We start from the raw sequence: 26,516 nt of genomic DNA on the forward strand, positions 1-26,516 counted from the left end.
TTAGCGGCCTCTAGTGGTGATGTTTCAGATTGCAACCAAATTTCGTGCTCGAACTCATAGACAATACCGTCTATTACGCAAATATCTCGGCGAATACTTGACGGATTCGGCGAGCACCGAGCTCGTTGGGACCATCTAGTCGAGCTGAAAAGAACCATATAAGTTCCATAGTTTTTGGTGGTGTTTTCGCGGAGATATTAGCAGAAAACCATCGGGCGCGCTGCAAAATTGCGGACGCCGGTGACGTCACGATCTCAGAAGAAAATCGCTCGTATCTCTGGAACGCAAAGACCCAGAGAGCTCAAATTCGGGGGAGGAGGTCCCAGGGGAACCCTTGCCCGAACGCTAGAGTGGCGGGCTTCGGGGATGCCCCCTACCGGATCGCCGTTCGCTGGGACCCCCGATTTCGAACGGCTATAACTCGGGGAGCCGGGCGAGTTGGACCTCGGGGGTGGGCTCGTTCGAAAGGCCCCGTCCAGCACTACGAACGATTAGAGTCTTGGGAATATTGATTAAAGATTGACTGAGATATAAGCCGGAAAACGTGCGCCTTTAACCGGACGTAACTCCCTGACCGTCTACAATAGACTGTATATAAGAGAGAGGCTCGGGAGCGCGCATGCACGTCACATCCGTTGGATTTCGCGGTAAATCCGACCCGGAGACTTCATTTAGAAATAGGAATACTGGCCTTCAGAGGTAATAACAAAACTCGACAAGTGGATCATTTTCATGTGTGATTATAACCCCTTCACACACAGGCAATAAAAAAAGGATTCATTTTAGTAGAAAAGTTACATAGAGCACCTTTAAGTCAGACACGAATGCACTTCTGATGAATGCAAATTGGAATTAGAGAACTGATCTATCTCTGTGTCGCAAATGCAGAAATGTTCTATTAATACAAGGCCTCTACAGTCAGGCCAGCATAAATTATTAGCAATTTTGTTCCTTGAATGTGAACACACACATCTGGTGGGACTGCTCAGGTGCACATGGTAAATGAAGCACAGGTGTAGGGAACTGAGCTAGTTTATGAATCAAAGAACAAACTAAAATAGCCCTTGTGATCACTGCTGAGAGTAGGAGATTAAAAAAAGAGGAAAGATTAAAGGAGGACATCATATAGAAATCTATGAAAAAACAAGCATGCAAGAAAACCAATAGAGGACAAAATAGGATTGATGGATGGACTAGATTTCACCAAGTACAACATGTTCCTGAATCAACATCCTTGACCCTGGAACAACATTCCAATCAACCAATCAGATTTGATGGACAGGTTAAGGGTAGGGTTAGATTTCCGGACAGGTATGTTGTTTCAGAATCCATAAAATATGTTGATCAAAGAACATGTCTTAATTGGAAAAATGACAATAGATAGATTAGATATAGACAGATAGACAGACAGACAGACAGACAGACAGACAGACAGACAGACATATGTTGATCAAAGAACATGTCTTAATTGGAAAAATGACAATAGATAGATTAGATATAGACAGATAGACAGACAGATAGATAGATAGATAGATAGATAGATAGATAGATAGATAGACAGATAGACAGATAGACAGATAGACAGATAGACAGACAGATAGATAGATAGATAGATAGATAGATAGATAGATAGATAGATAGATAGATAGATAGATAGATAGATAGATAGATAGATAGATAGATAGATAGATATGTTTTTGGCACCAATGTGTATTCTATGTATGTTTCTAAGCTTATTTTCAATATAAATAAATCACAAATTCTGGGATGATGCATTTTCTTGGGATAATATAATATTTGCTACAGTAAATTAGGAATCGTGCAAGAATGATACATTCCCATGTGCAGAATTTAATTATAATTGAATCAGTTTAATATGAAAGACCTGAGTTCAGGGACTAAATACATGAATTAGTATTCTACACTTGGGATTTCAGTGGCAAGAGAGACAAAGATCCAATCACTTTTTATTCAGTTTACTGTCCCCAGACCCAACAAATGGCTTGAGAAAATATCAACCGTAAATGTGTCAATAAACATTAGCATGCGACACATCAGCTGCATATCATCTCTTCGACTGTATAAGAAATACCATTAGATGCCAGGCATCCCGTATGGACAGATTTAATTGTCTGTTTGGCTGATGTGACAAGTATTTGAAGGAATATCAATGATATAAACATTTAAATAAATGAAACACTATTCGATAGTAATCTTAAACGCTTTCAGATGTCCAAAAATACATTATTTTAGTGACAATTATGTGCTCCGAATAGCTTTTACGAGGACAAGTGGACTCAAATATGTGGATTAACATCAGATGTCCTCTCTCCCTCCAGTGCAAAACAATGGAACAATTCACAAAGATCACAATGCACAGGATACACACAGAGCTACTGGGATCGGTCCGAGTCTTAAATGTCAGCAAACAACTGTGGAAAGATAGAGAGAAGGTGTGGGGAGAGGGCAGAACTGAAATGCCTTCTGCTATTGTTCTTCCAAAGGTCAAACCCTATCCAATCACAGAATAGTGTGACCCTGGCTATACGCAGCAGCAAGATACAGGAAAAATAATAGGAATGACATCCAAGTGTACTCAACATAAGTTTGTGGGAATAAACGATATATATGGCAAAATATGCAAATAATGATTTGGATGTGCTGAGTAAGTCGTAAGCTATAGGTTGATCAAAGAACTGGGATAGATGCCTTGGAGAATTATTTTCTAGTCACTAATAGGGTACCACTTTATTTTGATGGTACCTTTTGAACATTCTGTTGACTACATGTAACTTTTCAGAGTATTAGAAGACTGTCTGCTTAATATCTACTAACTCAATAGACATTCTAATGACTGTAAGTAACTTTGCAAACATGTCAGCTTATTCTAACCTTAACCCTACCAGTCTACTAATACTCTACTAACACTCTAATGAGAGTTAGTAGACATGCAGGTGCAACGTTACTTATAGTTAACAGAATGTGTTAAAGGGACCATTAAAATAAAGTGAAACCACTAATGGGAAAGGGAAAAAATAGCTGCAATTGGACAGTAGAGGACCTGCTTGATGAGAGATTGAGGCCCCGTCCACACTACTGCGTTTTCGTTTTAAAAACGGAGACCTTTTGCTACGTTTGCACCTCCCGTCCACACTAAAACGGCAAAAACGGAGAAGTTTAGAAACGCTGCCGATCCGTTTTTCGTTTTGAATCTCCGGAGGGCGTTTTAGTGTAGACAGGTCAAAACGGACGACTTTAGAAACGATGACGTAGTAGAGGGTCACGCTCGGCTCTATGATTGGGTGTCATCAGTCATGGCGTATATCTTTGCTAGCAGCTGTTGTACAAGTAAATTCTGCATTTTACAACGCTATAACTGCCTACATGCGCCGGAGTCAAGCTATTATTCAAGCGATCTGTGACAATTCCCGTGTGCAGCGGCGGCGTTGACCGTACATGGAGCGTCGGTTTGGGGTTAACCCAGAGCATGGTGGGATAATTTTATCAATGAAGTTGTGTTTACACCGACACGCGCATGCCCAGTGTTGGTGAATGGTCACGTGATCCGCGTTTTCAGTCGTTTTAATCATCGACAGTATAAGAAGTGGACAGAGCCATCTCATTGGAACTCAGTTGAGACAGTTGAAGCCCATTTTTAGCGATTTTTGAGCACTTCCGTTACTGATGCGCAGACTCAAACCGACTCAAACTAAGCTCGATGACGTGAGCAACCTGTCTGACAGACGTTAATCTTCTAGTAGCTGTGCGTGAAAATTGCCAACGTTAATCTTGCAGAGACGGGGAACTTGAGCAAAGAGTTCTTTGGCGTGAGTGAGCAGGAGTAAGTATTTCGTTGCTTTTATGGACTCATTATCTATGGGCTTCTCCCTTGACGGGACGTCCCCCCGATTGCCTGCGAGCTTCTCCTGCTGTCTGTACGGTCATTTCTGTACAGCGCGACAGAGAGTCGAGTGGTTATGACGCAATCGTTAGCCTGTTTTTACAAAATCTGTTTCTACGGGGCAATAATGTAACATAGAAGGTAATGGAGCCCTTTATACATTGTCGTGTTTCTTTAGAAATAAATAATGTACAAATGGAGTCTTTAAACGCCTCAGATGTAAAGTTATTCGCTGTCAAAGTGACGCCAAAATGAATGGGAGTCAATGGAAATGCTAACGCAAGTAAAGTTCTGCTACAACATGGCGGCACCCGGCCGGCTTCAACTTCCGGTCGATGGATTACCCCCTTGGTTTTAATGTGGACGGAGATCAATTCTAATACGCAGCTAAAACGCTGGTGTGGACGGAGATCGTATTCGTTTTAATTATCCGTTTCTAAACTAAAACGCAGTAGATGGGGCCTGAGTGTGACTGCAGGAAAAACTGGAGTCTGGTTTGTTTTAAAAACAAGTTAACATGCAATTTACTACAATCATCCAAACCTTTTTGTGTGCGAGCTTTAAAAATGACTAGTGATTATAACAAAAGTATGCAAAGTCCTTTTTTTCTCTGCTAGATGATCTGCTTGGTAGATTGATGAATAATCCATTATCTCTTCCAGGGGAGAAGCTTAGACAAATACCTGCAGAAAGGCTCTTGAGATTGACACTTCTAGAGATAATCCATTGCATCTGGATAAAGCCAGATTACAACCAAATAACATGTAAAGGCATACCATGTGAAATTAAAAATGTTCTCAGTGTGGATTTAGGGATAATGTGACCTCTTTCGTAGCTCATTGGCAGCATGAGCTCAGTGTAAGAATGGAGTGGCTCCTCGAATTTACGTCTTTTACTTGTGATGTTATGCAATAATACTGATGAGTTTTAACGGATGTCAGTGAAAATGGAAAGAAACGAGGACAGTGACGCCAGGCACAGAAGTGGTTTGCAGATACAGTTTTTAATGTATCACAACAATGAGCAACAAACATACTTGATGAACTATTTCCAGAAGAAGTTGTTCAAATACCATCTACAATAAACGTCATTTCAACTATGACAACAGGTCTGTGACAAAATAAAAAAAGTTTCAAAACCATGTTATTACCGTAATACGGTACAGCTGAGACCTCAAACATTACAGTAACAAAAACTAATGAGACTACTCTCTATATATAAAACATCAATAACATTTTTGGTTTAGTTTATTTAAAGTTTTCGCCATAGGGGCATCTTTTTTTATTAAAACCTTGGGGTGCATTTTCTATGTTACCCAGGCGTTGAAAGTACGTATTGTGTAGAATATGATTACGCCTTGATCATCCCTTTGATATCCAGAAGAACAATCCTAAAATCAACCTTTAAAAGGTTGTCCTCCTATGCTTGACACTATCCATCCGTAGAAAGGTTTTTTGGCTGCTGTGCAGTTGCAACATTTATGTACAATTACATTTTTGGACCATCCTTTGTTTGTTTTTTTTTGTGTTTTTTTTGTTTTGTTTTTGTGTTTTTTTTTTTTTTTTGTGTGTTTTTTTTTTTTTTTTTTTTTTTTTTTTGCTTTACCAGTCCTTTGTGTGGGAAGCATTCTGGTCCAGGCAAACACCTTAGCGCACGGTGCTAGCTGACAGCTCAGTCTCTAAATGCTGTTCCACATTCAGGGAAAGGCAAAAGCAGAGTTCTAAAAGCCTTTGGAATCAGGACAGTCGCTCATATTTTGGACAGAGGCAGGATTGCACCTTAGGAGGCCAAGATGTCTCTTGTGAAACACAATCAAAAAGTGTCTTCAGGATTAAAATAAGCGTTAAAATATTAAAATTCCAAATAAGAACATTAAAAAGTACACAAAAAAGAGAATTAAAAACTGTGACATTTTACCTTTAACAGAAAAAAAACACCTGTACAGCAATAAAAAGTAAAATGAAATGTTACTTAATTTCATCGTTTGAAACAATTTTTAAGCATGATTTGATTTAACCTGTCAAACAGTTGCATTACATGCTACTTGTTCATCTCAGAATAGGAATACCAAAAGCAATACATTTTTGCATTTCTTCATATTAATAAATTTGTACCATGCACAGCCAACTACGAATATGTACAACAGCTTAGCTTTCTTTGTTCACGAGCCTTTTACTTTCATACATTAAGCCTTCTGTTACTTTGGAATGAATCACATTGTCCAACTGTATCAAACCAGAAAGTGATTCGTAAAAATTAAACACCCTTGACAGCATTCACATTCTTTAAGTTACACAGCCAAAAACAAAAGAAAACAAAAGAAAAACAATGTAATTCATGATGAATCAGTATTCTGTCTAATAGGAAGCTGAAATGTATGGCAAGCAATAAAAAACGTAAAAACAAAAACATTACACAGTAGCAGCATAACGTCATAAGATAATACTTTGTAATCCAAGTATCACTAAATATGATGGGAAATGGTCTATGTTCATGACATTAACAGAAGTGCCCAGAGTAGAATGGAAGAAACAGCCTATCCACTATATGGCAGTGTATAGGGGTAACACTGTGTTCAGTCCTACAGAAGTACAAGAAAAAATATTTTCATTTTATAAAACAAATGCTTTGTCCCCCTTTTTAAAAGCAGCTTTCTTGTTTAAAAGAAGCAAATGTTCATACCATTTTTTTTCCAACACATTTTGTCCAACTTGCACTTTTTCAGTTTCAAGTATACAGTACTACTTTCATGGATGCACCAATTGTTAAATGTCTCTGGATTGTTAGGTGTGAAACGTCTAACAAATGTGGACCAATCTGCTGCTGAACTACACACAAATAATAATTAAAACAAACAAACAAACAAACAAACACTGAAAAATGATATCTATTAAATTAAGATATGGCCTACCTCAAATAATAAAAATAAAAAATAAAAAAATGAAATCAAATAAGTGCACTATAGTCCAGACACAAGCAAGTACCGTAACAGTATAGCAATTCACAAATGAAAAAATGTCCTATTCACATAATCTTCGAAGAGTCTATCAAAACTAGAATTATTACCTCTTCAGAAAAGGGTGTGATGAGAGGTAAAAGAAAGAAGGTAAGAGTTGGCACAGATTATTAGTATATTCTACAAGAAAAAAGGGTGTTGTATATAAATACAGCTTGTGGCAATACAAACTGGCAAACACAGGGGCATACACATGACTTCACCATTCTAAATTCCCTCAGTGGTAAAAGCATACTCTCTCGTAGGGCAAACTAAAAGGATATGCGCGTTGTCCAGTAACAGTTATATTGTCTCTTGGTACACTACACACATCAAGGAAATGCCTCCAATAAAGCTTGACATGTTTTGGTAAAAGCCATTTATAAGCAGGCTTCGTTGCTGTTTCAACAAATGAGAAATGTTATGTTCTGACCTGAGAATTTAAAGCTACTGAATTACACCTAACTAAACTAAGAGAAATTCTCTTTGAAAGTTCTGGATCATTATCCCATACAGTACATGCTAGCATTTGGAAATCAATCCAGCTGAGGTGCAATTTGCTATCGTGAGAATTTTTGGCTTGAATCAAGCTCCAAAAGAACTTGTGAGAGTTTTCCTATTCCATGTTTTTGTATACAATATAAGCTCAGTCAAGCATCTGCAACAGTTCTGTCCATAACAAAAATCAATCATTTTCTTGCCAGCATATCAATATGGGAAAAACAATCCTGAGTCAATCTTTTGGTACTGTAATTTTTTGGGTTAGAGAAACTTTGGAACTGCAGTTAAAAGTCTTTTTTTTTCTTTTTCGTTTAAGCAAGGGATCCGTTTTCACTCCTACACACTGAACATATCCATTCTGATACTACTGAAATTGCCATCTAGGCCTGACGCTGCCTTAGCCTTGACTTTCAACGTGTTATCTAAGTCATCCAGCTTCTGGCTTAACTCACTGTCAGACTCGTCTGAACAGCTTTCGGTGGGTAGTGAGGTTTGAACCCCTGAGGTGCTGCACGAAGTTGAGGTAACCGTTGAAGGCAAGGAAAGGGGAGGAGGAGAAGCAGATGGGCAGGAAGCAGCTTTCCTGGCTGAGGCCTGGAAAAGAATATTTGGCCAGGACTTCATGGACAAGTGAGAGAGATGAGGCAAGGTGTTATTAGAAGAAGCTGCAGACTGCGAGGTAGATGTGGTGTTAGGACAAGGGGAGCAGACTGAGTGAGGTAATAATCTAGCATGCTCTTTGGCATTTCTCATTGCTTGTTTGATTGTTTTCTCTTTGTGCAAGCTCGACTGAAGGTGTTGGCCAAGTGCTTCGTTCCCACTGACGGACACGTTGCAGGCTATGCAATTGTACTTGCTTACGGCCTTGCGAAGCACTGTCTCTTGTGGATCAATAAAAGGGTGTCCAAAGTAACAGAAGGACTTCTGGTGGCGAGCTGCTGAGTCTTCATCAGCAAAAATCATCTGGCACTTTCTGCATATAAACTCGTGTTTGATGGACGGAACGATAAACGCATCTGGAAAGCTTGAACTTTTGGTATTCGTTTGGGGTTCTTCATTTGTGCTTTCTGTTGAAGAGCCTTTATCATCCTTAGTTCCAATAGCCTCTTTTGGTTTGAGAGAGTTGCTCTGTGCACTTGTTGACTTAATAGTGGGCGTTTTCTGCTGTGTTTCAATTTGCTTCTGCTGCTGATGCTGCTTCTGTAAGGAATCCTGGAGGGACTGCTGGTACTGTTGGTACTGCTGCAACAGGGCAGTTGGTGAAAGCCCAGCGATAGCCTGCGGCATTGCAGGGCCGTAGGGGAATAAGTTCTCCATTCCACACAGAGGAGGGAAGTATCCCCCCTGTACTCCACCAGGGAGCTGGGGCGAGAAGCAAGATGCAAAGCCAGGGATGAAATAAGGCAAGAACTGTCCCCCTAAGAAGGAGCCTGGGTCACCAGCAATGGCATTCTGAAGTGCTTGCAGTTGTGCTGGGTCCATCTGAGCCTCACTTCCCAATTTTCCTAGCACTGAAAGTGTCGGCGAGGGCTTTTCTCTTCTCTTCACAATTGGGGTCTCGGGACGGGCAGTGTCGGCTTCTCTTTCTTTCACCTTGGTCTTCTCTGGCTTCTTGTCTTTCTCTGATTCTTTTATGTGCTGCTCAGTCTGATTTGCTGCCAAAGGAGTGGGAGGAAGAGGAAGTGCAGGGGGCTGAGGAGGAGGAGGGGGAGGTGTCTGAAGAAGAGTCTTGGTTGGGGTACTGCTGAGAGACATGGCAGGAGAAGGGGTGGCTGGAGTAGGGAACCCAAGCATGCCAGCACCAGGAGACGCTAAAGCTGAAATACAGTAGTATAGATAATATTGAAATATTTGACTGCAGAATTACTCCTTAACTTAGCAAGACATTATTTTGGGGCTCTCCCTCTGATATACTGTTATGGATCAAAACTGTTACAAGCACTGTATCAAAAGAAGGATACAATAAAAAAGAAGGAAAGAAAATAAGCATAAGCATTACAGCAACTGAACTTTAGGGTTTACAGCCAAACTCAAAGTATAGTGTTCCACATTGTTACAGTAAATACATGCATTAAATGTCTTTATGAATCAGTGAACGTCAAAGTCCTTCAAAGGATGCAAATGGGGCAGTAGCACTAAGTGCATTTAATGCATTAACTGTTCATTAAGATACTGCACTGTGTTTTTGTCATACTGACTCACCAGGTGTATTTGGTGGAAAACCAGGAAGGGAGGATGGCCCATTGACACCAGGGAGAAGCACTGGTGGGAGACCAGATATTCCTGGGTAGGCAGTTGGCAGGCTAAGGCCATGAAGTGCATTACTGTCCACTGCAGGTTGCTGCTGGGCTGGCAAGTTGAGTACATCGGTTACCTTCTTCAAACGGTCAAGTTCTTGTTGAGCCATAAGCTGGCGGACAGTGGTAGGTGCAAGATAGTCTTTTTCTCGATCAACCTGGTTGCCCAGGGTTTCCTGCACTTTTGCAATGTGCTGCTTTGAGAAGATATGATCACGAATTGAAAGTCTAGCTGTATACTTCACACCGCATAACATACACTCAGGCCTCGGTCCATCTGGAGAGCCTTGGCTTATCATGAATGGCTTTCCAATATTTATTTTAAACTTCTTTTCTTTTGCACGGGCATTTTGGAACCAGACTTGCACAACACGTTTCGGGAGTCCTATTTCATTGCCCAGCATTTCACACTCTTGCATAGTAGGTGTGCGGTAGTCACTGAAGCAAGCCTTTAGGACTTTAAGCTGCAGATTGCTCATTTGGGTTCTAAAACGTTTGTGGGCATGTCTATCTCCACCAGCTTTTGCAGACTTGAAAGGATTAGCACCTCCAAATGGACTGGGTGAACTTGGATCAGCCAGACTTGAAGTCTCGCTCCTGTCAGCACTATCATCTAGGTCATCATCTCTGGAATTGAAGTAGTCGCTGTCTCTGCCAGAGAAACTTGATGGGCTAACCATGCTGAAAGGGAATCTATCCTCACTTATATCAGAGGATTGTGCTAGGTTTATTTTGTTCTCAATCATTTTCTCACTTCCATTTATTGTAAGATTCTCGACCTCATTATTGGTCTCATCTCCGGTTGTAGCATCACTCACAGCTGTGTTAATTGAGGAGGTCTCATCGAAGTCAATTTTGTTATCAAAAGAGGCTTCTGCAGAGCACATGTTAAACCCCTCAAGATCATCACTATGTTCTGCTTTTACAGATGATAAGCTCAATAAGTTTTTTAGTGGCATCTCGGAAGGTTTAACTGGAGTGGAAGAAGCAGTAGGAGGCTCACTTTCATTCATCTCAATCTTTGTGGGTATTTGTAGGTAGTCAGCAAAAGTGTACTTATGGGGACTTTGACAGCCATCATCTTGAGGCATCATTGGACTTGGGGGCAAACTAAAGCCTGCCTGTTTTGCCTCATGCCAGTGTCTTGAGCGAATGTGACTATCAAGAGCTGACTTTGCCTTGAACAATGCCCTGCAGAATGGACACTTTTTATGACTTTGGGAGGGCCCAACTGCTCTAAATTGTCCTTTCCTTTCTCTGGCTCGGGTGTTCTGAAACCATACTTGGACAACTCTTTTCTTCAGGCCAACTTCCCGTGCAATGTGATCTAACATCTTTCTTGTTGGGTTTGAATCAAGTAAGTATTTATCATAAAGGATCTCAAGTTGCTCTGGAGTAATGGTAGTCCTAAGACGTTTATCTCTGTGATGATCTTCTGCACTGTTATCTTTTTCATGAGATCCATCCTCTTTTTCATCTAATTTACGTTTCATAGAGTTAGAGTTCACAGCAAGGCCAGAGTTGCTTGGAGTTGGCATCTGGGATAGGGCTCCAGAAAGAAGTTGACCAGTCATAAGAGGGTTATTTGGATCAAAGATCATATAGGGCATATCCAGTGGCCTTTCTAAAAACTGTGAGTGTAGAAATTGGTTTTGGGCGGCCATAAAATGCATGTGCTGGTGCTCCTGCCACAGCTCTACTGTTGGGAAAGCGATTTTGCACTGATCGCAGTGGTACTGTAACATGTGTTGCGGTAGGCTATTGTTAAGAGAAGACAGGGCAATTGAAAGAGGACTTGACGGGACAGCTGTAGACTGGGGCTGGGAATGGGGTCTTGACATTTGTGGTTGGGGTACTTTTTGTGGTGGAGGCTGTGGGGTTGAAGCCTTAGAAGTTTTTAACTCACTCAGGTTCTTGGGTGCTTGTACAGGGGCAATCTCTCCCGATTTTGTTTTTTCAAGGAGGAGCTCAGGTTTGGGTGAGGTTTTCCCTACATCAGGTCGAGGTGAAGGCATTAAGGGAGAGCTGGAACCAGAGCTACTTGCTGTTACAAGAGAGGGTTTTGTCATCTCTGCTGGCTTTGCTGAACTCTGCTCATTGAACTCTGCAAATTCTTCTAAGTGGTTTTCATCTCCAACTTCATCATCCTCATCTTTGTAGCATTGCTTCTTCTGGTGAGTAATGAGGTCGAAAATTCGGGGGAATATGACACTGCATTTCTTACATTGGTACTGCATGTTGTTGGTCCTGATGTATCGTTCATTTGTTAATTCTTTCTTTTCGCTGTCTTTTGGATCTGCTTGGTTCTCATAACTCTTCCGGGCCTTCTGACGAGCATTTTGGAACCACACCACAATCACTCGTGTTGGCAGGTTGAGCACCGTGGAGAGCTGCTCAATTTCATCATCCTTGGGGTAAGCATTGGTATCAAAGAAATCTTGGAGTACTCGCAGTTGATAATCTGTGAAACGTGTTCTTGATGACCTTTTGTTTGCCGTAGCATCAGTTCTGTAGTACTCTAGCATATTCACTTGGGATTCAAGTCTGATGTCTTCCAGTGTGGTCATGGGTGGAATGTTGAAATTGTAAGGGGAATCTTTGCTTCTTTGACGTTCTTTGAAGAGTGTATTGCGGAACCAGTGCTTTATGACTTTCTGTGGAAGGCCAGATTTGTCTGCCATTTCTTGAATCTGTTCTTCGTTGGGAGAATTATTGATGTCAAAATGAGCACGGAGGATTTTTAGCTGATCGTCTGTGATTCTGGTGCGAGGACGCTTGAACTGAGACTGCCGCAGGAAGTTTGGATCCAGTCCCAGTTGTTGTTGACATAACTGTGTGAGGTCAGAAGATAAAGAGTCCATTGTTGGAAGCTGCAGCGCAAGCTGTGGGGGTAGCCCAGGGTGCTGCACTGATTGCATCATCAGTGGTGGAAAAATTGGCAAGTCAAGAGAAACAGGGAGCTGCACTTGAGGAGGTGCAGTTTGTGGTGGAGGTGGTGGTGGTGGTGGAGGAGGAGGTGGTGCTTGCTGGGAAGTTTGTAGAGGTGATGGAGATGGTGTCTGCGATTTTCCTACAGATGTAGAGGCAGGGATAGCTGTCACTGGGGCAGGAGGTGGAGGAGGTGGTGGAGGGGGAGGTGGTGGGGGAGTTTCTGGAGATCCTGGGTTTATGGGGTATAGCTTGTCATATGCCTCCCTGTACTGCTGTGCAAACTTCTCCAGCTCCACATATGGAAAGAACTGCCCATGCACATGTTCCTGATGGCTTTTGAGAATAAGCATGTTGGAGAAGAACTTTCCACAAAGCCCACACTCCAGTTTGTCAGTCAACTCTTCCTCTCTGTTCTTTTTCTGGCTTTTCTGTCTATTCTCATTGTACTGAATAACCAATTCAAAGCCAAAGTTCTCTAGTAATGCTTTAGCAGCATTACCTCTAGCTCCTGAGATGATGCGTGGCGGAGGAATAAGAGGTTCTGAAAATTTAGGCTTTCTGGAATCTTTTGTATCTTTTGCACTGTCAATATCATTAGCTATATCATGCTTTGCTTTGCTCTCCTGCTTTTCTAGGTGCTCTTCAGCATCTCTGGACATTTGAATCTCAGACAGATTAAAGTGGTTGGACTCAGTTTTAGGCTTGTGACTCTGCTGCTGTGCTTTCTGCTGCTGCATTTGAGTCTGAGAGGCCTGCTGTTGAGCTTGCTGCTGAGAGAGCTGAAGCTGTTGTTGTTGTTGGCCCAGCTGATGTTGTTGCTGCATCTGCTGCTTCAGATCTTCTAGGAATGATCCCGTCATACCAGGCATCCCAAACGCAGCTGAATGCAATGCAAGCTCAGGGCTGATGTTAAATTCAGCACCAGGGATGTAGAATGGGAAGAGGAACTGGGGCTGCTGGAATTGCATTAGAGCTTCTGGTGTCATTGGGAAATGCGGGAAGAAAGCTGGGTTGAGAAACTGTGGCTGAAAGAATGCAGCTTGCTGCTGGAGCTCATGCTGCAGTTGCATCTGAAGCTGTGCTGGTGACTGGGTTAGTGGGTAGGTGGGCTGTACAGAGATGTGATCAGTAGTTTGTTTTATGGTAACGTCTTTGGTATCTACAGCGTTTTCTTTGTTAGAGGATACTGGTGCACTTGCAGAATCAGTGTTTCCCTGATTAAGTGGAACAGGGCTTTTAGATGAAGTACTTCCGCTGCTACCACCCCCAGTACTGGTACTAGTCTCCATTTTGGCGGTTCGTGCTTTTGTCTGATGAAGTACAGACCTCATGTGAATCTCCAGGGTTGAGCTTTGGCTATAAGCAACGTTACAGATATTGCATTTGTATGGTTTGTTGTCAACATTGTTGCTGGTCTCCTGGGGAACTGGGCTTGAGGCCTCTTGGATAACTTTCTTTAGCTTATGCAAATGTGAGACAGAATTGTAGTGAACAAGGAGAATGTTCTTTTGGGTGAAAGACTCTTTGCATACTGTGCATTTGTATGGACGTGATGGGTCTAGAAATTTTTCCATGGTGAAATTTGGACCTTTCCTAAAAGGTAAAGTCCGCTTTGGCTCGGAGCCCATATCATCAAGCAAGGAGCTGCTGTCACTTCCAGTCGGACTGGCCTTCCCTTCTTGGTCAAGTTCCTCATCTTTGTCTAGCTCATGCTCAAAGGCTTGTGCCTCTTCTAGAGCCCGCATTTCACTCTCAGCTATGTCACCATTTAGGGGCAGGTTCCCACAGAGTTGCTGCACTTCAGCTTCACTCAGCTCAGGGTGACCAGTCTCCAAATGCTTTCGAAGGGCAAGGAATGTCCTGAAGCTGCGCTGGCACAGACTGCACATGGTGGCTGCACGGATGGCGTGGTATTGGGAATGTATTTCAAGCTTCTGCATAGTCTTGAAAGCCAGGCTGCAATGGTTGCAGCGGTATTTGTAGACGTGGCGATCAGAGACTGAGAGCTGCTGGCGCTTCTGAAGATCACCAAGATGCTCCTGCATGGAGTCTGGGCTCTTCCTGTCTTGCCCACTCGCTTTCTTCCAGTCAGGGGCCTCAGCAGCCTCCTTTGGTGGTTTAAGTTCCTCATTGGAAAGTTCAACCTCACTTTTTTCTTGGCCTGTGCTGCTTTTCAAATCCTTAGAGCTGTTTCCTGTTGAAATTCAGAAAAAATAAATATTTACAAATTCTTTCAAAGACTTTTCATTATATTGGATTATTGTTATGACTTTTCTAAGGAATCCTCTGTAATGCGGTTCATACATTTCAGATGACACTGTGGCAGCATAAATGTGCTTACCCATGGGTTTTCCAGATCCCTCAGGGATAACAGCTGAAGAATCTATCAAAGATGGGACTTGGTCTTGTAATGATACAGACAGCAAGGAATTGGGCACTGTAACATCTGGACCTGCAACCTGAAGAAAGAAAATATATAAATAATGTTATATCACAGCCTTAACCGCAATCAAACCAACATAAGATAAACAAAAAACATAAATAATAGATTTATAAATAATACATTTATTCAAAATGTTAAGCTTGAAAACACAGAGATACAGGGACTTCCAACAGATCGATTTCAAAACTGCTGTTTTGTGAATTAATAAGAGGAGAATTTTCCAGTTCAAAACATATTCTTTGGAGAATACGCTAGGCCTTATTCTAGAAAATGATTATTCAATTATTCCCTGCCAACACTGTCAGAGTATGATCTAGATAGTAAGGCTGACAGCGGCAGTATTTTATTAAAAAAAATTTAAGAAATAAATTAATGCTGCACATACCGTCATAAGTAACTTCTCCACACAGTCTGGAGCCACGCTATGGAGGTGGGTGAGATGCAGCTGCAAGTGAATCTTGTTGCTGAGGACATCCTGACACAAGGGGCAACTGATAACTGGCTGCATGGAATGCTGGGACATGATGTGCAGCTGTAAACGGTTTGCATCTTTGTTACTGTAATTACAGTATGGGCACTGCTGCACCTGAAAAGACAAAGTTTATCATACCATTGCTATACATTATAGCACTGCTCCGAACAACTACATATAAGTGATTCTGCAACATGATGCCTTAAGAAAATCAAATTCCAAACAAAACAAGTACAACTCCAAATGTCTATCAAATTAAATTTCCTCTAATTCACTGAAGTTTTCATTTCACGTAACTTAATTAAAAAACCTAATCAGGTAAGTAAGTAAATGAACTTGCATGAATCTCTGGAATTTCTAATCAGATGATTACAAAGAATGTTGACATGAACCATTTCAGACTATGCCTGGTTCTCATTACATGAAGTACGTTTAAACTGCAACTTCTCACTACCTGTTTTAATGTAGCCCTTTCAGAAATGGTTCAGCAAGTCCTGTACCATTCAGACAGGGTCATGCTTTTTAATACAATTGTTTTTTAGTTTTTTGTTAAAGGGAATGAATATAATCTAACCCAGAGATTCAATTTATAACACAAGGATGGCTCAGTCTTGTTGGTAAGCCCTATTTTTGCAAACAGATCAGAGTAACTAACCTGCTCATTAGACAGCGTCTTCTCTTCAGCTGATTTAGCTCTCTTAGTTGGAGTGTCATTTTCTTTCTCCTGCTGAAGCGACCGCTTCCCTGCTGTAGCAGTCCCCAGGGTTTCTTTAGACAGTGTATTAATTCCTGTGAATAAACAGATAGGATATCTTCTGTCACAAGATTATTCTGGACTCCTGATGCTTAAAATCTCCTGACAGATGACAATGACCCTTACTTTTATAAGACGCCACATTTGGGTAACATTAGCTTATTGTTAGGAATGTAGATCTGATAAAAGGTTATTGGGCGACTCACATTGTGTGAGACTCAGATTATTTTATTAATAATAATAAAAAATCTTCAAAAAGCATTTAAATTGAATTATACCACAGACAAATTGTGTATTGATTCTGAGCATGAATACTAGAGAATCCAGGAAAAATCTATATTCACAAAAGCAACCGAATGAAGATATTCACAAATAAATAGAGGTTCGAATTCATTGTTATTGCATTGCAGGTCAGGGTACCATTATGCAGTTCATTTGGGGGATATACACAGCCAAATCACCATTTCCAACAGCCCCCTGAATATCCATACCTCACACTCTGTATTAGAGGGGGTTGCCATGTTATTTCCATTTTAGCTGAGCTCAATTCAGCAAATCAGCCCCCAGTTGTATTTAGAGTATGCTGCGCAGAGTGATAAATCTTTCATTACCCCTGTATCCTCAGATACAGACAGTGTCCCAGCCTCCTCAGTCAATGCAATTTATCCTCTCGCTGCATATGCAGTGAACAAAGAAAGCCCTGCTCGCAGTTCTTCACTCTAATCTGGTCACTCTAGGCTAAATGTGTGTATTACTCTTATGAATCAAAGCTTAGCAAAGCAGTCATTGAAAATGGATGGTAAAAAGATGTTGGGAAAAAGGGAGTATTTTTTCTGCTCTGTATTTATTTAAGTATATTTCAATATCTGCTGCGTGTTCATGCATTTTAATTCTTGGCATTACAAGGCATTCTGCTTATGTTATTGTGGTCTTACATATCAGGAGCCTGACATATTAGCCTGCCAAAAAAAGTGACACAAGAGGAGGGGAAAAACCACAAGGGCGCAATACAAATTTCCAAGAGTATCAAGAGTATGGTCTGCAGTCTCGAATAGCTAGGTAATCTTTTTTCTCTCTCCTGGCCTTGATATCCCTGCTGGGGGGGGGGGGGGGGGTATTGTCACATGCATTTCATAACAAACAGAAAACCTCATTTGCTAGGCTCCCCAATCTCATTGCTGTACCGCATCATCTGAGCTTTTTTCTCCCCCTTCTGTTTATTACGAGGATTTCTAATTTTAACTTTCAATTTTCACCATCTTCCAGTCAATCTGCAACTAAATTATTTCCCGGGTGAGGAGGTGACTCCTGGACAACTGGGTGCAAACACATTTCACAATGCAATGAGGCCCCTTCCATTGATTGCCATCATATTGAATGTAAATGTATGGTCTGGGGGCTAATCTGCTCTACATGAGGATCCATCTATATGATTTATTTTCTTAATCAACACTCTGCTTTCATAAACATTTAAAGTGCATTGCAGATGGACACACTAGGCTGTCAGAAATGAAAACGGGAGAGACAATGAGGAAAGAAGCCATTGCAGCCATTGCAGCATTTAATACAGTACATGCTCCATTTCTGTTGTGCATAAGGTTTTGTTAAACTGTCAGCTAAATGAACAATTTAAATATTCTAAAGATGATTTTTTACACACACACACACACACACACACACACACACACACACACACACACACACACACACACACACACACACACACACGTATGTATGTATGTATGCATGTGTGTTGTGTGTGTGTATATATATATATATATATATATATATATATATATATATATATATGTATGTATTTAATAATTATTTAATAACTTTATGTAGAAATGTGTCAGGACTCAATGGCTAGGCTCTTTGTGCAATCTGTACCTCACACTAAATGAGAATGCCCTTTTTCTTTGTCTACAGACACACACACAGTGCAATGAAGCAATAGAGAAAATAATTGTGACACCACAGCCCCCCTTCACATCCGAATGACAAATGTCTTTGAGAAGCAGGACCTAGCTTGATTAGATAAATCAAACTGTGATTTATGATAGTCAAGCTGTTTGCATTACAGGGACCAGTGCCGTAGACAGGACACCCATCTTTATTTACAACTGTCAATAGGATTTTTAAAAATCATGCAACCTACGCATGGCTTCTTTAAAGATCTCTGTTTAAAGAAGAGAAACAACTAAACTAAAAGAAGAAACAACATATCTCGCTAATTTGATCTATCTGGTCTTCCTCTCTAAGTGAAGGGCCATCCTGTTAATTTTCAAAATTTAAATTCATATCTCATTGCACCATTCAACATGAATAAAATGTTACATGAACAAAAACTGGAGTAGTACGCCCTCACTTTGAAATCGTTGCAAAATAGTACTGTGCGTTCATAAGACAAGCTATTTTATTTAAAAATTTCTTTCCCCTGCAAATGCCAATTATACAGGTCTTGCTTGATAAAGGCATCATAAATTTACTATTCAATTTACTGGTCTTCAGTCCAGCCAGTCTGGCTGAGGTGACAGGGTAATAAATAAAGCAGGACCCTGGGACGCTCCGAGAACTTTAGTGATTTACAAGGACAAGAGGTTAAGGTTACGCATTAGTGTGACCTACAGTTCAGCAGATAACATTTGAATACTCTAAATTCTCAGCTTGCACAGTGCAGCCCTGCTTTCTCATCGCTCTCGCAAAAAAAAAAAAAATATATATATAAATGCATCCGAGTCCATCAGCTTTACCATCGCACTTCAGACGAGGCGTAAACCGACGGATGTCATATTTGGCAACTCCTACAAGACTCTCTGAATTGTTTAATTCAGCAACAGAAATCATAGCTGTAGGCTTCAATGAAATATGCAAATACTTTTAATTTATTTTAATCTAATATCCAGAAAGACAGAAATTAAATAAAATGCAAGACAGATCCAATTCTGCATATTTACCACTAGAATTTGCATGTTTCCAGCTCGGAAATGAGCATTTATTTAATTCAGCTGCATTATTTTAAATTTCATAAGCATCTGATTTGAAAACAATATTTAATTTCCCTGCTAATTTACAGCAGGTATGCAGAAAATGTTCTTAGCAATAATGACAGCTAATTTTCATCTTTGCTTGTGTTTGCTGAATTATCTCTTTACCCTAAAGCCAACACACTGACATGCTTCCATACAACATCTAAACAGAGCACAAAGTAATCTGGAGTTGATCCAGATTAAGACATTTGCATGGAAAATGCAATTTGGATTATAATTAATCCACAGTGACACTAGATTAAAATGAAAAAGTAAATGGGCTGTTTTGAGAGATGCTGCCTATGAAGATGAATATTGTGAATATCTCTACATATAATCTTTAATATGCAGGATCCTGGTGTTTTATATTCCAACCCACATTAGGGATTTATTCCTTTAGACCAAAAAAACATACAACATATGGGTTCAACAGAGCAACCCCTAAAACCCATTCTGACTGCTCCTCAAAATAATGGATTAAAAAAAAATTCAAAACAACAGCCATTTGGGGACAGATATTTTCTAATTTCAATTTAAATACTGCAGCCTTAAAAAAAGGAAAAGAAATTGTCGCAATGCAAAAGTTTGCAAGCATAATATTCCCATTAAGGTTTGAGAACGCTAGTTTAAATGGGACCTGCATCTCAACCGCAGCGTTAAATGACGCCGCATGTAATAGGTCATGTAAATGCATTGAGTACGAAGTGCCTCAGACAAGCCTGTCATGGCTATATGGATAAAAGATAAACGACTGGCTAAACTAATAGGCTCTGTCCTGTTTCAGCATTTCCTCTGCTCCATTGAACCCAACATTATGTAGCTAGGTATGGTGTGCATGAAAAGACGCCTAATGTAATATTCATTTCGACCATATATTTCCATCTCATACATAAAAAAAGCACATATGAATTCTTATTTGGCAAATCAAATATAACAGAGCCTTAGGTAGTGATGCCAGATGCTAGCTCCAGGGGCTGTTTCCTGATCTCAACACAACACTGTTTTGTAAAGATTGTTGCCTTGGCTAATGTGCTACCAGTCAGACGTGTACGTAGATCTACAGTTCGAGAACAATGAGCTCTAATAGGTGGTGCGTTGCTTGAATTCTTTAAAAAAAGGAAAAAGGGTTACAAAACTATATACTTGAGCACTGTCTAATCCTATGCTTATACAAAATTAATATGTCATCAGAGGAATCGCAAGAACAGCAAAGATTAATGAAAGGCGCTTAAAAATTACAAGCGTACAAACTGATTTGATTAAAAAAAATAATCTCGGTGGTCACTGTGGAATATTCTTTGCCTTTATCCACATCTCTGCCATCAGATGGCTATGATTAAAATGGGTCAGCGGGAGGCTACTGATAGCATGCACATGCAACCCACACATGCAGCTGTTATTAGCAGGAAAAGCCCCATTGGAAGAGAACAGTAGAGTAGAGCACAAAAGGTAGGAGTAGTGTATGTTAGTGACTAAGCGACATTGAAGAGAGGGTACCGGGGGGGGGGGGGGGGGGGAGACCAAAACTAAAGGTCTTACTGGAGTCCTTCTCTGTTGTCTTGCCTTCTATGGCGTCCTTCTTGCTCGAGTCTTTGTCCTCGGCCGCGGCCAATGAGGAGGCTCGTGGGGATTCCTCGCTGTCTTCACCTGGTTCTTCTACAATTGAACACAGGAAGGGCATTTGGTTACCCACTAGCGGTTACAGTGACTGGTTTTGAATCATCTCTGAACACACCAAACACTGCCGTGTGTGTGTGTGTGTGTGTGTGTGTGTGTGTGTGTACACAAAATATACCACAAGACACTGGTGCGGGGGATCCGTCTGGTTTCATTAACCCTGGGACACTGAAATATGAATGTTCTTCACACACCTCTCCAGATTGTTAGCACTGGGCAGATTACATGGACATTTTTCCGTAGGCTCAAACACCACCACCACCACCACCCCCCCCCCCCCCCCCCCCTCCCTCCCCTCCCCTCGTGTTTAATAATTCTGTGTATCTTTGCAGCACTGCCAGTGGATTAATCTGTTTATGCTGTTAGGTGATAGGTCGAGGCCGTGCGCCTCTAATCCCTGAAAGGCCTACTGTTCCCTTTCATCCAGAGAGCATTTGTCTCTCACTGCGCTGATGTCACATTTTAATGAATTTTTAGCAGGCTGAGTAATGCCAGATAACCACTCCTGTCTTTCCCCCTCCACCCCATGCAGCTTCCATCACACGGCACACGACGGGGAAGAAAGAAAGAGAGAGAGAGAGACAGAAAGCGAGAGCGAGGGGGAGAAATAAACATATTTTGGAAGACCCCGCGAGAAATGAAATAAATTAGGACAACATGAGGCAGGAAAATGGCGTTCAAAGTGCTGCGCTCATCCATTTTATAAAACCTTAATAACCATATAAATTGACCACGGGGAGGCAAAAAGGTCATCGGTATATTTGCATACAATCACTCAAGTCATTGTTTGGTAAGCAGAGGGGCCCCGACTGCAGATACATGATATAATTAACCCTTTAAAACTCCCCACACGGTGCTGGCACCGACGTTTTAAGTGCAATACATTAAGTGGAAATTATATACAGCATGAAATTTTCATGGCAGATGCTGGGAGTGATTGAAAGGAAAAATTGTGCTGCACTCTAGTCCTGATGTTTTATTAATAATATTCTGACAACAGGATGAAATATCTCCTGTCACTGCTGGCAGCCGGCTGCAAAAATTGCTATTTTGGCGCACATGCGGTGACGGTGTGCTCTAATACATCCTGCAACAAAGACACTGTCTGTGTGTGTGTGTGTGCCATGTGTGCGTGTATGTAAGACAGCTGGGGGTATCTTTAGACGTACATGCCGCATTTCTACAGAAATAAATGGCATAAATTGCAGCGTTTGTGCTTAAGGAAACAAAAAGCCGTTTCCGTTCTTATACAGAATTTAAAAAGAAGAAATATAAAATAAATAGAATAAAAACTAAAATAAAAATAATAATTGATAATAAATTATAAATATAATTTTATACACATTTCTGTACAGTAATTAGGGGTGGGCGATATACCGGTAGACAAGATTACCGGTAGATATTTGTCAACCAGTAGAGATTTTGGCCTATTGTCTCTATCACGGGTACGCTTATTTGATGTTGCAGTGCTGTGCCGTCTTGAAAGCTTATCATTTGAATGCATTTTTAAGCCTTGTGGTTTAAAAACAATTGATTTTAAACCGTTCAAGCGTAATAAGCACCGAATGAGGACTCATTTCTGCACATAAAGCCGCTGTTCATACAGCGGGTGAGTACTGAATTTGGCACCTAGAGTTCTTTTTAGTGCCTTACTGGGCTTGAACAGTCAAATACACACACTTGCCCGCCTTTGCGAGTATCCTCATAAACAGTCGTTTATGTCTTAAGTGAATGTAAATGGTTGATTAAAAAAAGTGCATGTGTATCAGTATATTAGATTAGTGTATCCGCTCTTAAAGTGACAGCAGCCTAATAAACCTGATTTGTTCCGTTTTGTATCTGCTTAAAGTTTCTTTTAAGGGAAGGTCTATTTCATTTGTGTTTTCTATTGTAGTTTTTATCCTATTGTTTGTAATTATTTTATCACTGACTACATGTCTTCAGGGTTTTTTTTTTTTTTTTTTACTTGTGTTAGTTAGGCTAACTGTTAGTTAGGCTTCAATGACATGAAACACATAAAATATCGATTTCTAAAGGCCCTTACTGTAGTCAATTCAATGTTTTTCTCAGCCACAATAACGCAATTTCTTAAACTATCTTTTATATATATATATATATATATATATGTATATTGAGTAAGTATAATTGAAGTAATATTTAATCAGCTTATCAAACAATGAAGGTGATAACAATTTGAATCGATCGACAGCCTTAATACTTTAGCTATTTGACATATGATTTGACAATTTTTAAATTAAACATCAAGGCTTTCTGGGTTTAAAAAAAGTCAATAAAATACTATTAAAAATATTTTAAAATGAAAGTACTGGTAAGCTACACTTCAAATGTAAAAATGTCATTGCATACAGTATGTACATAACATACAACATGTATCTCGCTCTCTGTGCCGAGTCACTTCCTTCCTGTCGCAGAGGCAGTTGAAGCAGGACTGGGGGTGAGTGTTGTGGGGGAAAGCGGTATTATGGGGCAAAGGGGATCTGGACAGAGGTAGTGTTGAGCTTAAGCCAGTGTCAGGATAGAGGGCTAATCAAAGAGAAAGAGAGAGAGAGTGTATTGCCTCAATAGGCAGATGGAGGTTAGGACCAGCTGGATGTCTGTGATCATGACCAGATTTCAGGTCAGTTAATAAAAGAGACACACAATCACACACACACACACACACACACTCTTACACAAACACCACAGCACAATGTCACACCCTAAGGGTACAGGGGCCAGGCTGTGGTACCTCCCCCTTCACTCGCCCCCTCTCTCTCTCCACGTCCTAAGCGTGAGGCTCTCTCTTCAGTCGGCTAGATTTACTGACCCAGTCCCCCTAGCTGGGAAATGAAGTGTCAAAGTGCTAGTGAGCGTCTCTACCTCGAGGGGGCATCAAATTTTTAAGGCGATCGTGGAATGCATTAATAAAACATGGAGTGTCACGAAAAAGAAAAGGGCAAATTATGAAGGTAGTAACAGAAGGAATAAGGGAAGAAAAGGATGGGTTGCTATCATCTGGGTCTCATCAGACAGCTTTTTTTCTCTCTTTCCTTCCACTGTCCTTTCTCTCTCTCCCTCGTCTTTTAGCAGGGTGTTCTGCAGTTTTTCTGGTATGCATTTCAAGAGCGAGAGAAACTCCCAGACATGCTTTCCTATACATCATAGCGGTGTCTGCCCTGCGCCTGACCCTGGCAACAGTTTGAGTAATCTGAATGCTTTACAGAGGCAGCGTGTCAGCAGCATTGAAGGGGTGCAAGGGGGGTTCGGCAGACTCTCTGCCCATCAAACTTAATCGCAAACAGCAGAGCCATAGACAACTTTTACTGCCCCCGCCATCCCTTTCAAGCAAAACCCGCAAACACATCAACCACACATCACCGAAGGTTCTCTGTTCGCCAGTCTCCCGTGAGACCTGCTCTGATGTGGGTTGATCGGCACGCTGGAGGGAGACTGGGGTCAAAAAGGCATCACAATTAAAGAATCCTGTGTTTTTTCCTCATCAAAATACACCAGTCCCCCTTGCACAACCACCATACCTACAAAAAAAGAAGAAGAAAAAAAAAGCCGGCATCCATGGAAATTTACAAATATGATGACAGACACTTTCTTTTCATTAAAGCACCAGGCCTGTCCAGTTTAGAGAAAGCATAATGACAGATGTAAAGGGCAAGATTCTCACTCTCTCTCCTCTTGGGGGCTGTAACACCTCAGTGCGGTCATTATCCGGCCAGTAAAAGAGACACCTACCATACACAGCCGTGGATACCCCCCAAAAATGACTCATTAAAATGTGTCCCCCACCTCCACCTTAGACTGACGGTTTATTTATGGTTCTTAAAAAAAGAATAACAAAGAACTTATTGAAGCTAGGCTATCCTAAATGGTATAATTGTTAAAAATACAATATCTAAAACAAATTACAACCAGACCGTAAAAGTAGTAACAAAGACATACTGTACATACACATTAAACAACAATAATTATGATTATATTTTGATATATGATTATATTTGATTTATATATGATTGTCATTTCTATATTGTTAATTTAACTACTATTAATTTTAAACTATTAAGCTATTATTAATAATAACAATAATAGCTCTTTGTATCATTGTCATTTCTTATATTTTTTATTTAATTTAAAAAAACGAATTAACTATTGTTATTATTATTATCATCATCAACATCATCAATAATAATAATAAATATTTGCATGATTGTCATTTCTTATAATTTTACTGATCTCAGCATTTGTGAAAATGCAATGTGGTTGTAATTATGATTTCTGGACTGTCTCTTCTTGTTGAGGTGTAAGGAACACTAATTTCCCAGCACACCACAGGTTGGCCCTGAGCTGCCCAGGGTTTTCATGATGTCACATTCTTTCCCCCCATGGTTTTCATTTGAGCCGCTCCATTTTAAAGGAAACTTTGAAACTCGAAACCCTGTACTACTTTGTTAAGGGCCAGTTGTAATACTTTCAGGATAATAAGCTTTACTGACTTGTTGATCCCCCCCCCCCCTCCCCCACCCAAATCTCTCTTCTTCTTTTTTTGCTCCCTTCTTTTTCCAAATTTCAGTGTATTTAACAAGCATTTAGATCTTAACCAGATGCTGTTAATGTACCATGTCTAAAATACTAAACATCCACGTGGAGAGCGGGCCCGTTTCCTTTCACGGCTCTGCTGCTGCTGCTGCTGCTGCTGCTGCTGCTGGGAGACACAAGAAAGCTGCTCTTTCTCTAAGGCAAGCACACTTCTACTGCAGTACACCTTGTGGATCAGCAATTAGAAAATGTCTTTTGTTGCTGTCAGTTACTTTCATCCAAGGAAGTTTTCCTATGCTACCAGCTCTTCTGTGATGTATGATGCACTTCAAAACATTAATCACCTCCATCAAATGAATAAACATGATGAAGATTAAAGCTTCTTCTTTTGCTGCACCAACACAAATTTCCCTCTCATTTCTGCAGACTTCTGTTCCTGCGCTCACCCGCATAAGGGATATTAATGGTTCCAAATAACTAGCATTAAATCTAGCATCTTCAAAGGTTTCCGCAGACAAACCCCAAACACCTGCATCGTACACAAAAAGGCTTTTTGTGTCCGTGCCATTCAGATCACCTGAGGCATCCGGAGAAAGGAGGCACTGCAGCCAGGCTTACTTTAGTATTCGAAAATAATATAAAAAGATTCCTCCTCGTTTCGTTCTCCCCCCTCCCTCCTTTCTCTCTCTCTCTCCTTTTTATTATACTCCATCCAATATTTATTCAAGACATGATTATAAACATCTGCCCGGGTAGCCGTTTCATCTACACAGGAGCCAAAGGGGCTGGAAATTTCACACACGGCCGCCAACATGACCTCGGCTCAGACGGAGCATGGAGGGTTTTTTTTCCTCAGCGCACCGCACGGCTTCCTGTCTGTGACGTCTGAAAAGCACTGGGGGCCAGGGTTAATGGCCTTTCCAATCTCTGTGATAAGAATTCATTTTGTTCTATTACCAGCAGTTATC

At 40.8% G+C, this 26,516-nt stretch overlaps 1 protein-coding gene across 4 annotated transcripts in view; it reads right to left on the reverse strand.

Annotated features, from left to right (window-relative positions):
* Positions 1–4,885: 4,885 nt before the first annotated feature.
* The window catches only part of zfhx4 (zinc finger homeobox 4), a 77,288-nt gene continuing 55,657 nt past the window's right edge, over positions 4,886–26,516 (reverse strand). For 3 of the 4 annotated variants that reach the window (XM_056248956.1, XM_056248955.1, XM_056248957.1), the window contains exons 5-10: positions 20,863–20,979; positions 16,196–16,329; positions 15,454–15,654; positions 14,967–15,084; positions 9,600–14,819; positions 4,886–9,214 (exon numbers count right to left, since the gene is read on the reverse strand). In XM_056248956.1, coding sequence (XP_056104931.1) covers positions 7,734–9,214; positions 9,600–14,819; positions 14,967–15,084; positions 15,454–15,654; positions 16,196–16,329; positions 20,863–20,979 — 7,271 coding nt within the window. In that variant the 3' untranslated portion in view covers positions 4,886–7,733. The remainder of the gene's footprint in view (positions 9,215–9,599; positions 14,820–14,966; positions 15,085–15,453; positions 15,655–16,195; positions 16,330–20,862; positions 20,980–26,516) is intronic. The other variant, XM_056248958.1, reaches the window with a different exon arrangement.

This window comes from Rhinichthys klamathensis, unplaced genomic scaffold (genome assembly GCF_029890125.1).
Source record: "Rhinichthys klamathensis goyatoka isolate OS25496 unplaced genomic scaffold, OSU_Roscu_1.1 h1tg000059l_1, whole genome shotgun sequence".
In the NCBI taxonomy this organism is placed as follows: Eukaryota; Metazoa; Chordata; class Actinopteri; order Cypriniformes; family Leuciscidae; genus Rhinichthys; species Rhinichthys klamathensis.